The sequence below is a fragment of the Argiope bruennichi genome, chromosome 2 (assembly GCF_947563725.1).
Source record: "Argiope bruennichi chromosome 2, qqArgBrue1.1, whole genome shotgun sequence".
Classification (NCBI taxonomy): Eukaryota; Metazoa; Arthropoda; class Arachnida; order Araneae; family Araneidae; genus Argiope; species Argiope bruennichi.
The window spans coordinates 137,726,831-137,744,069 of NC_079152.1; the positions used below are offsets into that span (position 1 = coordinate 137,726,831).

Genomic DNA, 17,239 nt, shown 5'->3' on the forward strand with positions numbered 1-17,239 from the left:
AGTTAGAAAATAATTGTTAAAACCCCTTTAATAAAGTGTATCAATGCCAAAGCAATGTCTGCATTTATAATATTGTAATTTATAATATTGCATTTTTTCAATATAATAATTTTTAAAATTTTGACTTTTTTACTGCTAACTTAAAAAAAACCTTCAATTTTCTTTCATTCTTCATAAATTTTTTTTTTTTTAAAGGAAAACGACATAATCATGCCTTTAACAAGTAAAATTAAGTAGTTTTAATAAATCATGAATTCAAAATCTGATGTCTTGAAAAATTAATTTTGTATCTGAATTACATAAATTTTTATTCTTATTTTAATAGTATTATTTGTACATTTAAATTTAAATATACAGTAGAATTTTAACAATAGGTATGTTATAGAACTAAAATTAATCATTCAATTTACTATATCAAAACTCAAAAAGAGACGAAAAATAGTGATTCCGAATCTTGTAAAATACTAGGAATAAAGAACTTAGTTTTTATCGACAATATGACTAAATTTGTACGTCTTCGTCCATGTCCTAGCTGTTCAACTAAAAACGTTTTAAAGTACCTAGACGAATTTACAAATGACTTTGGTTGTCCAAGGCGTATTGTTACAGACAGAGGAAGTTGTTTCTCATCATCTTTATTTGAAGACTATTGCAAACAGTTTGGAATCAAGCATACATTAAATACAAGTCAAAGACCGCAAGCTAATGGACAAGTTGAACGCATTAATCGAATACTCATTCCAATGATATCATCCAGTGTTCAAACAGAATCTCACAAAGATTGGGATAAGATATTGCCAGAAGTACAACGATGCATTCATTAACTGGTCCCTGAGTAAGTCGACTGGGAAACCTCCTTTTGAACTTTTGTATGGATATACACCAGTAAAATTGGGGTATTTTCCTCAAGATCTGCTACCAACGTCCAATGAGTTCGTAAAGCCGACCGAATTGCAAAAAGATGCCCAGGAAAATATTAGGGTTGCGCAAGAAAAGATGAAAAAGAATTATGACAAACATCGATGTAGAGCACAAAATTACAATATAGGTGATGTTGTGGTTGTAAGACGACTGCCTGAACAAACTTTATTACCGAATTCTAAAACTCAAGCTAAGTACAGAGGTCCTTTAACAGTCATCAAGTTGAAACTGAACAGTTGAAACTGTTTCATCTTATCACAGAAGATGAAGATCTATTTGATGGCGACAGTGAGAACCTAATCACCAGTTACTGCAGTGACGGTTCCAATGAAAATTCATATATAGAGAACTCTCGGCCAACAAGGGTTAGACGCATACCACACCACTTGAAAGACTATAAGCTGAATTAGAGGGACGAGGTCGTTCCATAGTCAGGATGGTCGAACGTAAAAGATAATTGTGACGTTAAACAGTTATTGCTTATACACGAGATACTCGCATTACATTTTGTAACAACTCAACTCTCTGTGTATAGCTGGATCAACTCAACTTTTCATTTTTTTTAAGTTTGAAACTGCGGTTACGTTTTTAAGTTTGAGTAAAAACAAGTATTCGAATTGCGTTTGCGTTTAGAAGTCGTTTATTACAGTGGAAGGTGATCTTAAAGTGATTGAACTATGCGAATTAATATTGAAAACGTCGATTTACAAAGAAGTTTTAGATTTTGTGAAAGATACCCAAAAAAACATTATGACTGAAAGATTAGAACGTGAGGAACGAGAACGTGTCGCTGATGAAAAAGAAAGAATAGAACGGGACAGAGCTTACGAGTTGGAGAAACTCCGTCTGCAAGTGGAATCTCAGAAGTTGGAGCAGACTACTGGTCTTGAACTTTTGCCTGCAGACCAACAAGCTACATTTAACTTGAAAATGTTTCTCCCTGACTTTGACCCGAGGATGGAAACATGACCCTATTCTTAAATCTATTCGAACATTAAATGAAAATTCGAAAAATAGTTAAACCGAACTGGGTTGCTCATCTTCTAGGGCTACTACCCAATAGTGTGGCACAGCTCATCGCAAGAGAACCAAAACAGGAAGCACATAATTTTGATCATATTAGATCCATGTTACTTCAACGGTTTAAATTAAGGGCTGAGAGGATGCGTCACCTCTTTGCAACTCACAAGAAAAAAACCTGAAAGCACATGGAAAGACTTCCATTTTGAACTGCGTAGCTATTTTGAAGCATGGTTAGCAGAATTGAACATAACGAAGATAGAAGAATTAAAAGATCTAGTGATCCTGGATCAAATGAAGAAACGAGTTCTTCCCGAATTCAAGAACCATTTTATTGATGTATGGAGTGAATGGGTTACTCCAAATGATCTAGTGGAGAAATTGGACAGTCATGACAACTTACGCTCTGTAAACCTAAAGCTTCCCCCAAAGCCACATGAAACAAAAGCTATTTACCCAAAAAGGAATCAATATCAATCAACCCAATTTGAACAAAGCGGTGATAGACAGGATCTGCCGTGGATTCCCAGTCAAAGTAGGCGGAATCCCGGGTCCTCAGTCAAAGTAGGCGGGATCCCAGCTACAAAGACAGACCCCCTCTATCAAGCTATGGTTGTGGAGCGCCAGGAGTTGTAAAGGCAAAATGTAATCCTATGGTTCAAGAAGATAGCATTCAACCTCCAATCCTTAATCACATGAACTTCCATAGTACCTCAATGGAAAGCCAGCCATCAAGCATTATTGAAATTACGATTTGTGGTTCTCAAGCAGCAGTGTGTGCCTACACTGGGGCTACACATTCGGTTGCCGGAGAAAAATTTTACCATTTCCTCAAGAATAATGCACGAAAATTCGAAAATAGTACTATTGACATGCCCTAGCCGACGGGCATGTACAAAAAACAGATATACTGATAACGACGGTAGATATTGATGTGGCAGGAAAAGTTTTCCCCACGAAACTTATAGTCTTGAAGAATTCCATCTGCCGCAGGTATCGTCCTGGATTTTCAGAAAGGACTTTGGTATTTCTCAGAGGCTCCTCACCAATCGTTTAACTTTATTGAACCTCCGGCTGATATTAAGTCTCTCCTGGTTGTATTTGTTGCATCCCATCCCTGTCCACTTCGAGAAAATGAGGGTACCCATCTCTCGGACGAAATTCAATTTCCTGCTCAAAAGGTACGAGAAATGTTTACAACCAGGGGGAGAACCAACTCCTTTCACCGAGCATCGAATCAACAGTGGTGATCATCTCCCAGTCGCCGTACCACCGTATAGGAAGTCTCCAAGTAAAAAAGAAACATTGAAACAAGAAATTGATCGACTCCTTGCTGAAGGAATTATTGAAGAGTGCGAGTCACCATATATCTCTCCAGTGGTCCTAATTCCAAAAGCCAACGGTACCATGAGACTTTGTATAGACTACAGGAAACTGAATTCCATCACTGTTCCAGATTCTTATCCATTGCCACGAATGGACGATCTTCTACATGAGGCAAAGCCGACCCCTTTCATGTCAGCAATTGATCTGAAAGCCGTTTATCATCAAGTAAAGGTCCAGAGGTGGCGGTAGAGATTTGACGACGGGGGGGGGGGAAGACAAATCCGACAGGGGGGCAAGCACAATATCTCTCATTTGGCTTCAAAATAACTCATAATAATTAATTTTATATTTAATTTAAAAAAATCAAGTATTATTTAATTCTTTTTTATTCAAATGCTGATCCTTTTTTTCATTGTCAAAACTTTATAAAAGTATTTGTAAAAAAAACAGGATTCAGTTTCTTCCCAGACTCTTGAGATTTAATTTCTCTGCGATCTAATTTTAGAAAAAATATAGTCATATTCCATTCTAGATTGTAGTATATATATAGAAACACAGATTGTAGTAAAATGACGTGTCATGCTAAGTGGACAAATGCATACTCTTACTATTTTGTATCAGAAGCTATATAAAATGAATGTTGAAACAAGAAATTTTATAAAAGTAACTGTTTTAGAAATCCAGAATAATAAATAAAAATTATTCGATGTTTTCTCCAAAAACCGATTTTTTTGCTTAGTCCCCTACCTAAAATATTTGTTAAGTGAGGATTGCAACAACCAGCAAGAATTAAGATGTGTTTCGAATCTGAGGAAAATAAGCGTACTCAACAAAAATTTACTATAGTTCGGACACGAACAATATAGAATGCAGAAAAGATACAACATGTTGTTTTTTAAGAAGACCGGAGAAAATATTTTGTAAATGTATGTACAAACTTACTATTTTATGTAAGATATGAAAAATATTCTTATGAAAAATGGACTGCTTAAACGTTAGACCCCCCTTGTATTTATTTTTCTATATATATTTAGGCTTTAAAAAACCAATGCATTTCATTTGAAAAAAAAAAAAAAAAAAATTAGATCTTGAGCATGAATTCACCTATCTTCATTTTTATTTATGCACTTTCTGACTATTCTATGTACTATGAAGTACTTTCTTAACTCGAAGTTCTTACAAGCTAATATTCCTACCAAAAGGCGAGTTTTATGCCCTCAGTTGCATGCATAGGCTTTTTTTAACCCTTTCATATACAATGGCGAGTCTAACTCGCGTATGGAATTATTTAATTTTAAATCTGCAATTAAGTGAAAGTATTAAGAAATTTAAAACGCTAAAATCACTTGAAAACGCATCATTACCTCATATGCCCTTATATTTTTCTGGGGAATAAGATAACGATAATTGTCCCAAATAAGATCTGCCATCTAATTAGGAAATTAAGTAAATTCATATATCAAGGGGTTAATGTGTTATTTTCGAATATTCTAAGAATAACTATTTTAATCATCTTTTTATCAAGACATCTTTATTCAAAGTCTATTAAAAATTTAGGAGCATCTGAAATTATATACTTTTTGCCGATAATAAATAGTAAGTGAAAGAAAAGTATATATAAATGATACCTTCTCCGATTACATAGTCATAATATTGAATGCAGAGTCTTAAGCATTTAGGTAGTAATTTATTTTTAAAAAATTAGTGCATACTTGGATACATTTTTTAGTGTAGCTAAAAAGCTGCCATACCAAAAATATTTTTTTTTTTCGTCAACTCAGTCTGTAATATTTCTTTAGTGTAATGATTGTAACATGATAAATTAGATTGCAAAAGTAAACAGATATTTTATTGTTAAATGGATTTAATTTACAACTATACAATTTACTTATTCCAGTGATTTATGATGAATTCACATAATTTGAATACAGCAAAATAGCTCTTCTTAGCATGCATACTCACAAGAGTGTTAAAAGAAAACACTTTTTTTAAAAATTTAGTTTAACCATTAACTAGATTTTAGTCAGGAAATTCTCCTAGTGAAATGAATAAAATAAAATTATCAATTCGTTGCCGAGGAAGTAACAATTATATGAATAAGACGATGATTAATTTTAGAACTTGAATTTGAATTATGGAAAACAAATCTATCGTCCTATTCATGAATAATATAAAAGCTTCAATTTCTCTAATAATTTCACTGGCAGGTAATCGAAGTGCCCGATAAAAACATTTTTTTTTTTTTTTTTTTCATAATCTATGGTAAAGTCTTAGCTGTAGGATAAAGATTAGCCGGAAAAAATGTGACGTCCTATTCATTTGTCAGATTATTGGCTATTCAGCTAAACATAGTATAAATTATATGCTGAATGAACATTATGACATTTAAATAAAATGACTGTGAATTTGGACTCGTCAACATCCCTTCGCATTGAATTCTTAGTCAACCGATCAAAATTTTTTGACAAAATGCGACATGTCTTATGTTTTATACACATGTCATCTTGTTGGTTATATTGCCAAAAGTAGTGCAAATTAAAAGCTTGATGAACAACATTTGAATCAAATGTCTGAAAATATGTGGATATATCCTTCGACATTCATCATATTTAGTTCATAGTGGGCCGCCCAAAAATTATCGGCAGAATGCGGTATCTTATTCACTTGTCGGATATATTGCCAAATCTAATGCAAATTATGAGCTAAGTGAACGACATTTCAATCAAATGTCTGAAAATCTGCAGATTTAAAGTCTTCGGCACTCACCGCATTGAGTTTAGTCGACCGACCAAAAATTACTAGCAAAATTAGAATTTCACCTTGTCGATATCTTATTCACTGACGGTTATATTGCTAAAACTAGTACAAATTATACACTTAATGACAGACATTTGAATGAGATGTCTGAAAATCTGCGAATTCAACGTCTTCGACATCCATTGCATTCAGTTCTTAGTTTGGTCTATCAAAAATTGTCCTCAAAATATGGCATATTATTGACCAACCTCCTTATCGATTATTGACCTACCCCCACTTGATTTTGCCAAATATAGCCAAAACACTTTACTATTTCGATTGTTTACAATATATTAACTTTAAGGTGGATCTTAAATAATCAAATTCGATAATGCTCAACTCTCTACAACCATTTGCCGACGAAACTATGAATTTCTCGCCGACGGGGGGGGCAAGAGGCTGCCGACAGGGGGCTATTGCCCCCTGCTACCACCGCCTCTGTAAAGGTCCATCTAGATGACCAAGACAAAACAGCGTTTCTTTGCCCTTTTGGAACATACCGCTTCAAAAGGAGGCTATTTGGACTCAGAAATGCGCCGGCAACTTTTCAAAGATTAACAGACCGCTTCCGCAACGGTCTGGAATATATCTTTACTCTCGCTTACCTAGATGACATTATCATTTTGTCAGAAACATTTGAAAAACACCTCTCAGACTTGCAGTGTGTCTTTGAAAGATTTATCCTCTTCAAACTTCAAGCCAACCGCGAGAAGTGCTGCTTTGCATCCTGCAAAGTGAAATATTTGGGTTTTTGGATAACTCAGAAAGGAATAGAAGTTGATCCTCAGAAAATTGCCTCTATCCAGAGCATCCCACCTCCTTCCTGGTTCAGAAGATACATACAAAATTTTGCCGAGATTTCACGCCCCCTCAGTGACCTCACAAAAATGAAATCTCCTTGGAATTGGGGATTTCCCCAGCAGACCGCATTCGAAACCCTTAAAAAGTGCATTACAACACCCCCAGTGTTGAAGCAAGCTAATGGCACCAAGCCATACATTATCCGGACTGATGCAAGCCACTATGCACTTGGAGCTGTTTTTCTTCAAAGTACCCGATCAGAAAAACATACAATCGAATATGCAAGTCGACTGCTCACTCAAGCAGAACACAATTATTCAACAACAGAACGGAAAGCTCTGCGCTGTTGTTTGGGATTTAAAGAAATTTCGTGGTTATTTAGAAGGTTCTGAAATCACTGTGACATCCGACCACCAACCTTTACGATAGCTCTTATCTTTAAAGTCTCCAAAGGGACGACTTGGACGATGGGCTCTAGAAATTCAAGCTTTCAATCTGAAAGTTTTGTATGTTGCTGGAAAAGCCAATGTAGTTGCAGACATGCTCAGTAGACCTGTATGTGATGAGAAAGAATCTCCTTATAAAGTGTGTAACATAGCCATTGCTTACCTGCCTGTCAGAAGTGCTAAAGATATGCGTGAAGCCCAACTTGCTGATGAAAATCTGAAAAAGATAATTGGCAATTTCGAATCTACTCAGAAAACAGAAGATTATGCCATCGGGACAGAACGTGGGTTCTTAATGAATCAAGGTGTTCTTTACAGATATTTGCCAGATGCTGATTCCGAAGAGGCACAACTGGTAATTCCTTCTTCAGAACGTGATTCTATAATGGGAAAAACACCATGATGATCCAATGGCCGGTCATTATGGAGAAGAAAGTACGTTTCAAAGAATTGTTAGACGTTACTATTGGACTGGTATGAGATCATACATAAATGATTATGTAAAAAACTGTCCAGAATGCAACCGATATAAAGCCAACAACCAGAAGCCAACTGGTTTACTGCGAACCCCAGTCTATTCTCAAAGATTTGAGATAATCTCGATCGATCTTTTTGGTCCATTGCCAAAGATTGAAAATGGTAAGCAATGGATATTTATTATTGAGGATTGTGCAACCCGATGGGATGAGTAAGAGTTCCAATTCATGTTGGATAATAAGTCCTCCCAGTTCTTAATGGGAAATGTGGTGCTACATATAGATGGTACTCTTCGCCCATGTAGAGATTATCGACAGCTAAATTATAGAACAGTTCCCGATATATATCCTATTCCTAAGACTGAGGATTTTCCTATTTTAAAAGGTACAAATATTTATTCCAAAACAGATTTATTTAAAGCCTACTACCAAGTGCCTATTGCCGAAGAAGACAAATGTAAAACAGTGATTATTATTCCTTTTGGATTGTATGAATTTAATGAAATAAAATTTGGTTTGAGGAATGTGCCAGCAATGCCTCAAAGATTTATAAAAACAGATTTCCGGTCTAAATTTCGTTTTTCCTTACCTAGATGACATTCTGATTGCATCTGCGAGTGAGGAACAACACAGATTCCTTTTGAAGTTAGTGTTTGAAAGATTAAATGACTATGGGCTTAGCATTAACGTTTCCAAATCCATCTCTGGCACACAAGGGCAATCTTGGGTTATTTAATTACTCCTCAAAGATCATGACCTCTACCAAACAAAGTTGAAACTATTGCAAATTACAAACTTTCAACAACCGTTCACGAGCTTAGAACATTCTTAAACCTTATTAATTTTCATTGGCGATATTTAAAGAATATATTAAAACACAAATATCTTCTACGTAACTACATTAAAGGAGCATGAAAAAAAGATAAATGAAAAATTCAATGGACAGATGAAGCTAAAGAACAATATCAACAATGCAAAAATTATTCAGTCAATACAACACTCTGGTCATTTCCGATTAATGAATTACCTCTGTCACTATATTCAACTGCTTCATATTCAGCGTTTGGAGCGGTACTTCGACAATTTGAAGATAATAGATGGAAACCTATTGCATTTTATTCCAAAAAACTAAGCGAAGCACAAGAGCATTACAGTACTTACGATAAGGAATTAGTAGAAATTTACCATTCCTTCAAACTTTTTTCTTTAGGGAAGAACATTTAAAATATTCACAAACCATAAACCTATAAATTTTTCATTTAAACAAAAACAAGAAAAATACTTTATCAAGAATTGAAGAAATTTCATTGATTGATTACAATAAAATAGCAAAAGAACAAAATATGAATAAAGAATCACAGAATTTGAAGACATCAGCAATTTCTCTGAACTTCCAGCAGTCTTCTGGAAAGTCTTTGTGCTGTGAAAATTCAACGAATAATATCAGCCCATATATTCCTGACAACTATCACAAGAAAATATTTTATCATATGCATAATGCAGCCCATCTGGCATTAAATCAACTATAAAACACTTATCCTGTCCAGGCCAGTAATTATTGGTTCCGACTCCAAATTAATCTTAATTAGAATTCCAAATAGAGTATGCTTGTTAAGAGCTGTAATAAGGATTATTTTGAAGTAATATGTGAATTTCAATCCACAACATATTTATTAATTATCAATGTAATGTAGCTGTTTCTGAAGTCTAATATTACATTTTTTTTTTTACTTCAAAAATTTGGCTAAGATATATTAGGAGAACATCCCCCCCCCCCTCCTCTTTAGAATTCCAGTCATTCTCAAATGAATTTGAGTAAATTTTGCAAGTGCAGATAAATATTTTTTGAAACTGCAATTGACATAAAACCAATGATTTAGTAAATATGAAAATTACACAGCATTTGGAATGATAATTTAATTAAAAATTTCCTTTATTGAGAGCCCAGAAAATCAATATAATACATACAGCACAATGCATTTCTTTATTATACAAGATGGTTGAATACAAGACATTTTATGAGAATCTTCTACGATGCCATCATTTCTTTCTTCAGCTTTTTTTGCTCTTTTAGATAATTTTTGCGTTTTTCTTCTAATTTACGGTTCTATAAAAAAAAAAAAAAAAAAAAAAAAAAAAAAAATCCATTAAAAATTTATAATTTTGAACATGTATAATAAGAAAAAATTTACAATAAGAGTTTGTTACAGCACACTTACTTACGTTTGTCAACAATAATATATCACTGCTACTGTAAATGATGATCAATATAAAAGATTTTTAAACGTATAAATTTAAAAAAAAAAAAACATTCTGAGGAAAATAATCAATGCTCTTAATTCAAATATTAAACAAGATTCCAAATACACTCATGTCTATAAAAAGGATAATTCAGAATCACACGTAAATCCAGCTCTAAAGTAAAAATTTCACCTGTAGAATTATCACATACATTTTCAAGAATAATATGCAAATTACAAGATGCCACTAGATGACACCGATAATAGGTCACAATGAGGAGAGTATAAGAGAGGGGTATATAAGGAATGCTGGCAAAGAAGTAAAATGGTTAACAAGCATTCTATAAGCCACTCAATGCCATAACCGCATAGTTATGACAAACAGGACACATGTGGATGATTTTTTTATACGACAGAATTATCGGCCGTCTGGAATGCGGGCGTATTCGAATGGAAATATCCGAGGAAATATGAATTGCCTAAGTGACAACTATAGGCTTTGGAAACGACTCCAAGATGATGGAGACGTTAGACATCACAGTACAGGTCGCTCCCAAGCTACAATGACGCACGACGACTGATATTTGGCAGTAACTGCCAAAAGAAACAAACGAAGCCCAAAATTAGACTGTCTCGTTAGCTATCTTCAGCCATGGATACGATAGTTTCAAAGCAAACCGTGTGTAGACGTTTAGGACATACTGGTCTATATGTTCGCTGGTCTGTCACATGCGTTCCACTCACGGCAATTCACTATCGCCAGAGATTAACCTAGAGTCGAGAACATGTACAGAGGCGGCGGCAGAGATTTGCCGCAGGGGGTGGCAAGCACAATATATCTAATTTGGATTTAAAATAACTCATAATAATTAATTTTACATTTAATTAAAGAAAATAAAATATTATTTAGCTTCTTTTTTATTTAGATGCCGATCTTTTCTTTCATTGTTAAAACTTTACAAAGGAAAAAAAAAAAATGTTATCAGCTTCTTTTACAGATTATGAAAAATGTTTCAACGTTTGAGGCTATTTCTTTATGAGACTCTTGAGATTTAATTTCTCTGAGATCTAATTTTATAAAAAAAAAACATGGTCATATTCTATTGTAGATTGTAGTATATAGATAGAAACACAGACTGCGCAAGAATGTCGTGTCATTCTGAACAAATGCATGCTCTTACTATTTTATATCAGAAGCTACATAAAATGAATGCTGAAACAAAAAACTTTATAAAAGAAACTTTTTTAGAAATCCAGAATAATAAATAAAAAATATTCGAAGTTTTCGCCAAAAATCGATTTTTTTTGCTTAGTTTCCTACCTAAAATATTTGTTAAATAAGGATTTCAACAACGAGCAGAATTCAGATGTGTTTCGAATCCGAAGAGAAAAAGTGTGCGTACTCAACAAAAATTTACTATAGTTCGGACACAAACAATATAGAATGCGGAAAAGATACAATGATGTTGTTTTTTAAGAAGGCTGGAGAAAATATTTTGAAAATATATAAACAAACTTACAAATATATGTACAAACTTATTATTTTATGTAAAATATGAAAAATATTCTTATAAAAAAATGGACTGCTTAAAGATCAGATCCCCCATGTATTTATTTTTCAATATATATTTAGGCTTTAAAAAATTAATACATTTTATTAAAAAACAATTAGATCTTGAATATGAATTCCCCTATATTTATTTTAAAGTATGTGTTCTTATAATTAAGCACTTTGAAGTTATTGCTAGCTAATATTCTTCCCAATAAGTTAGTTTTATCCCCTCAGTTGCAGACACTGATTTTTCTTTACCCCTTCATATACAATGACGAATTGTCGCATATGGAATTATTAAATTTTAAATCTGCAATAACGTGAAAGTATTAAGTAATTTAAAATGTAAAAATCACTTGAAAATGCATCATTACCTCAAATGATTCTAGGGATTAAAATAATAATAATTGTCCCAAATAAGATCTGCCATCTAATTAAAAAATTAAGTAAATTCGTATGTCAAGGGTTTAATGTGTTATTTATAAATATTCTATGAATAGCTATTTTAACCACCTTTTTATCAAGACATCCTTATTTGAAGTATATTCAAAATTTAGAAGCATCTGAAATTATATAGCTTTTACTGCGAACAGTAATTGAAAGAAAAATATATAAACGATACGTTGCCCGATTACATAGTCATAATATTGAATGCAGAGTCTGAAGAATTTACGTAGTAATTTTTTAACAAATTTAGTTTATACTTAGATAAACTCATTTAGTGTAGCTAAAAAGTTACTACACCACAAATATTTATTTTTTGTCGTCAATTGCAGTCGGTAATATTTCTTTAGTATAATAATTGTAGCCAGATAAATTAGATTATAAAAAACAGATATTTTACTGTCAAATAAACTTAATTTACAATTATACAATTTACTTACCCCAATTCTTTATAATGAATCAACATAATTTGGTTACAGCAAAGTAACTCTTTATAGCATGCATATACACAAGAGTGTAATAATAAAAAAAAAAAACTGTTTTATGAAATTTAGTTTAACCATTAATTTGATTTTAGTCAGACAATTTTTCACAGTGAAATGAATAAAATAATTTTACCAACTCGTTACCACGGAAGTAACAAGTAAATGAATAAGATGACAATTTATTTCAGAACTTGGAATGATGAATTAAGGAAAACAACTCTATCATCCTTTTCATCTATACTTATATAAAGCTCAATGTGTATGTGCGCGTGTCTGTGTGTGTGTTGGCGCTCTGTAGGACAGGCCATTTGATCTACAGCTACCAAATTTGGTACATGCATACCTTAGAGGTCGGGATTGTGCACCTGGGGTCCCTTTTTTTTCAATTTTTAATTAGAATTTTAATTATTAATTAAAAACTAACTTTCCCGCCAAAAAATCTTCCATTTTCCCTTCGCTTCAGTTTTCTTTTTTTTTTCCCCCCAACAGTATTGCGGCTAGGGTTAACATTTTTCGGCCGATTATTTCAAAGGATTCTGTTTATTTTCGTAATGTTTTATGCATTAAACATTGTTAATTAATCGATCTTTCAGATTCATTCTGAAGTACTTTTGAATTAAAATAACACAGAATAAAGGAAATTAAAAATGTCTAATCTGCATAGCGTTTACCCCAACTGGCGTAGAAAAATTCACGTATTTACGTTACCGTAACTGGCGTTGAAAATTCATGCACGTACATTGTGTTTTAATTGTTGACAATATTATCAACGGATGATTCTTGATTTAAATTATTTTTAGGTTACTTGCATGTTTTTGTAATTAAATTGTATTTATGTTAGTTATATATTTTTTGTATATGCTTATAGCTTTAAGTACATCATTTATTAAGCAGTTTTTTAAACCTGTTTTCAACCGATTATTTTAAACGATTCATTTTATTTTCTTAGTGTTTGATGCATTTAAAATTAAACATTTTTAACTAAGCGATCTGCTCATGATGAATCTGAGAAAATTTTGTTGACAAATGCTTGTGATATTACATAAATTAAGAAAGATATTCTTTAGTGCCCGTAAAGTTTAAACGCTCAGTGACTCTGTTATCAGTAATCATATTATAGAAAAAATGCTTTGTTTCAGTAAAAAATATTATTATATTAATTGCAGATTAATTCTTTCCACTTTAATTTAAAGCATAAATTCTACGGGAGCTAACAGAAAATTAGAGAGATACATGTTACGTTATGACTGAAGGCCTTTATAATATTATGTGTGAATTATATGACTATCAAAGTTTGAAGTTTTAAAATATTTTGACGAAGAAGCTATTAAAGTAGGAATTGCATAAAATATTTAATTATTAAAATTTTAACGAACATTAAGATTGGCAAACCGGCTGGTCGCCAAAGGCTGCTAGTAAATAATATAACAGCATCAATTTCTCTAATAATTCCACTGGCAGGTAATTGAAGTGCCCGATGAAAACAATTTTTTTCCTTATTCTATGATAAAATCTTAGCCAAAGGACAAAGATTAGTGGGGGAAAATGTGACATCTTATTCACTTGCCAGCTCTTTGATTATTCTGCTAAATGTAGTATAAATTATAAGCTGAATAAACATTATAACATTTAAATCAGATGACCGAGAACTTGGGCTTAACATCATTGACATCCATCACATTGAATTCTTAGTCAACCGATCAAAATTTTTTGACAAAATGCGACAGGTATTATTTCTTATTCACATACCACCTTGTCAGTTATATTGCCAAGAGTAGTGCAGATTAAAAGCTGGATGAACGACAGTTGAATTAACTGTATGAAAAATTGTGGATCTTTGACATTCATCACATTTAGTTCATAGTTCAAAAATTGTCGGCAGAATGCGATATCTTATTCACTTGTCGAATATATTGCCAAATCTCGTGCAAATTATAAGCTAAAAGAACAAAATTTCACTGAAATGTCTGAAAACCTGAAGACTTAACGTCTGCGATACTCACAGCATTGGCGTCCGAAAAATTGCAGCAAAATACGGCATATTGACCTACTACCCTATCGATTGTTTTGCCAAATATAGTCAAAACACTTTAACCATTACTTGGATATTTCAAATGTTTACAATATATTAACTTAAAGGTGGCTTTTAAATAATTATTATTTTATAATGCACAACTCTCTGGAATCATTCCGAAGTGAACAATTTTGCCGATGTAACTCTCAATTTCTTGCCAACAGGGGGGGGGGGGGTTGCTCCCCTTGCTACCACCGCCTCTGAACATGCACTGTGGACATCATCAAATGTCCTTGTGTGATGCTTTCCGATAAGTCCAAGTTTAGTTTGTATTTTGATTTACGTCGGAATTTCATATAGAGAACATCAGGTACCTGTTACCAAGAGATCATCACTGAACGACACCGTTGTGGTAATGCAGGATTGGTCATTTGAGGTGGGATTATACAGGCACACAGAAAAGATTTGCATATTCAAATCGGAACATTGGAAGTCCAAATTTATTGAAACATCATTCTGAAACAACATGTGTGCTTATTTAGGAGTGCTGAATATGTATTTATGGATGATAAAAGTGTCTTCAATATACAAACGAATACCTTCATTCTGAGGATATCCCCCATATGGAATTGCCAGCATTCTCACCTGATTTTAATCCAATAGAGCATGTGTGAAACATGCTTGGCTGATGAGTTCAGCCTGTCAACCACCTTCTACATGTGTACATAGCAGATTATTGCTTGAGCATGAAGTAATCTTCCTTAACATAGGTCAATAATTTGACAGAATGCCTAGACATTGTACAGAATGCATTTCATCATCTGGGTGACACATGATGTATTAAACATCAAACCAACTATGTAAAGTTAAGTTTTTGAAAGAGATATTTTTTTGTAATTGCTCCAGGCAGCAAAAATCGAAGTTTTATGAATGGTATTATACATACACCATCTTTTTTTTTTTTTTTTAATCTTAATCTCTTATTTAATAATTGGACTCAATGAATAAGTCAAGGCAGTTTTGTTTCTGAGCTTCATTTGCCAGAGCTGGCAGTATCCTTAATTTATGAACATGAGTTGGATATGGATGTTAAGTGAAACTTTTATAGTATATACTTCCAACTAATATATATATATATATATATATATATATCATTCATTTTTTATTGGCTTATTTATTTACATAACCTAAATTAATATGAAAGTATTAATCACATTATGGCATTTCCAAATTAATACTCTGATACATAACTTTTACAGAAATGTATAATTTTCTTTCATTTGTTGTTAATACAAATAACCTATTTAACTAAACTGATAATCATAAATCATTCTTCAGCTTTATATTTTCTTCCTACTTATTGCAGTCATTCTTTTCTAATGCATGAAATTTGTTCACAGAAGTTTGACTATTTTATGCAGAGTATGATTATTTATGTTTATTTTTAGATTGTTTCTCCAAAAGAATTCATTTGATAACTCCACCAAATAGAACAAAACTGAAATATACATTCATGACATCATCACATAACCAGACAGGATATCCACCATTCATCTTTTCAAATCCTGAATAATTGGGTTATCATAATAACATGATATTAAGATAAGTTGCAAAATGATCACGAGCCTATAGACCCACCCTCCACAGATGGTATATACCATTATCAGAAATGTGTCCAATACCCTTCTCAATGTTATCTTCTCTAACGAAGCAAGAACCTGCCACTTATTTAACAACTTCTAATCCCCAAATCTAAGGTGAAAGAACAAATAATATCAACATAAATTAACTTTACTGGCTGGTCAGAAATGTTACAGCCCAGTATATCTCAATATTGGTATGGACAGGAAACATTATCTTATAGATTTTGCAAATTCTGTTTAGTAGTTGTTGTTTTTTTCTAACAGGTACAAAAACTGTTAGAACAGTTAAAACAGTTTTCATATGTTTGTATGAAAAGAGGGTAGTATGAAAAGAGGGTAAATAATGCTACCCTATTATTGTTTCTTTCATAATCATAGCTTCCCTTTTAAACGGTGTTTGGCCCATGAAATGTGAGACATGAAGCTTAATTCTTTTTGGTAGAGATATTGATAAGTGATGTAATTCAAAATTTTTGTTTCTGTATTTCTGGAACTCTTTTGTAAAACAATACTAAAATTCTATACATCACCTTATTAGTGTGTAATGAATTTTTCATTCATTGTTAATTGGAACATGATTAATAATATAAATTCATTATATAGTTCTTTAAAAAAAAATCATCTTCAGCAATTTTATATTCTACAAACTGTATTCTTACCTCTCTATTTTTCCTCTTTTGACCAAATTGTATCTTGTCATATAAGTGCTTATCCTTCTTTGGCATAGCCAAGATTGCCAATCGTTTTTCTTCAGCAGCTTCTTTCTGTGCAAGTTTTACAGGATCGAATTTGTCTGGAACACCTGCTGTTACTCTCATCTGCTTCTTTTTGGTTTGAGAATTTTCACTTTCAGCCTTTCTCTTTTTTGCATTACCTTCATCTATGCAATAAAATATAAGTTATATTATAGATTTTTATACTGAAATGTATGCCTCAAGGCATAGTGCTCAATAATTAGATATTTGTTTTAAGTAGTTGCAGTTGGCATCAGATCAATATATACAATCAACATTATTATACCACAAACACTACTAATTAGAATAAATTCAATCTTTCCTTGTGTTTCTTTTACTGC

At 32.7% G+C, this 17,239-nt stretch overlaps 1 protein-coding gene across 1 annotated transcript in view; it reads right to left on the reverse strand.

Moving 5' to 3' along the window:
- Positions 1-9,701: 9,701 nt before the first annotated feature.
- The window catches only part of LOC129959820 (pescadillo homolog), a 34,887-nt gene continuing 27,349 nt past the window's right edge, over positions 9,702-17,239 (reverse strand). The window contains exons 14-15 of the mRNA XM_056072714.1: positions 16,824-17,044; positions 9,702-9,893 (exon numbers count right to left, since the gene is read on the reverse strand). Of these exons, the coding sequence (XP_055928689.1) occupies positions 9,816-9,893; positions 16,824-17,044 (299 nt within the window). The 3' untranslated portion in view covers positions 9,702-9,815. The remainder of the gene's footprint in view (positions 9,894-16,823; positions 17,045-17,239) is intronic.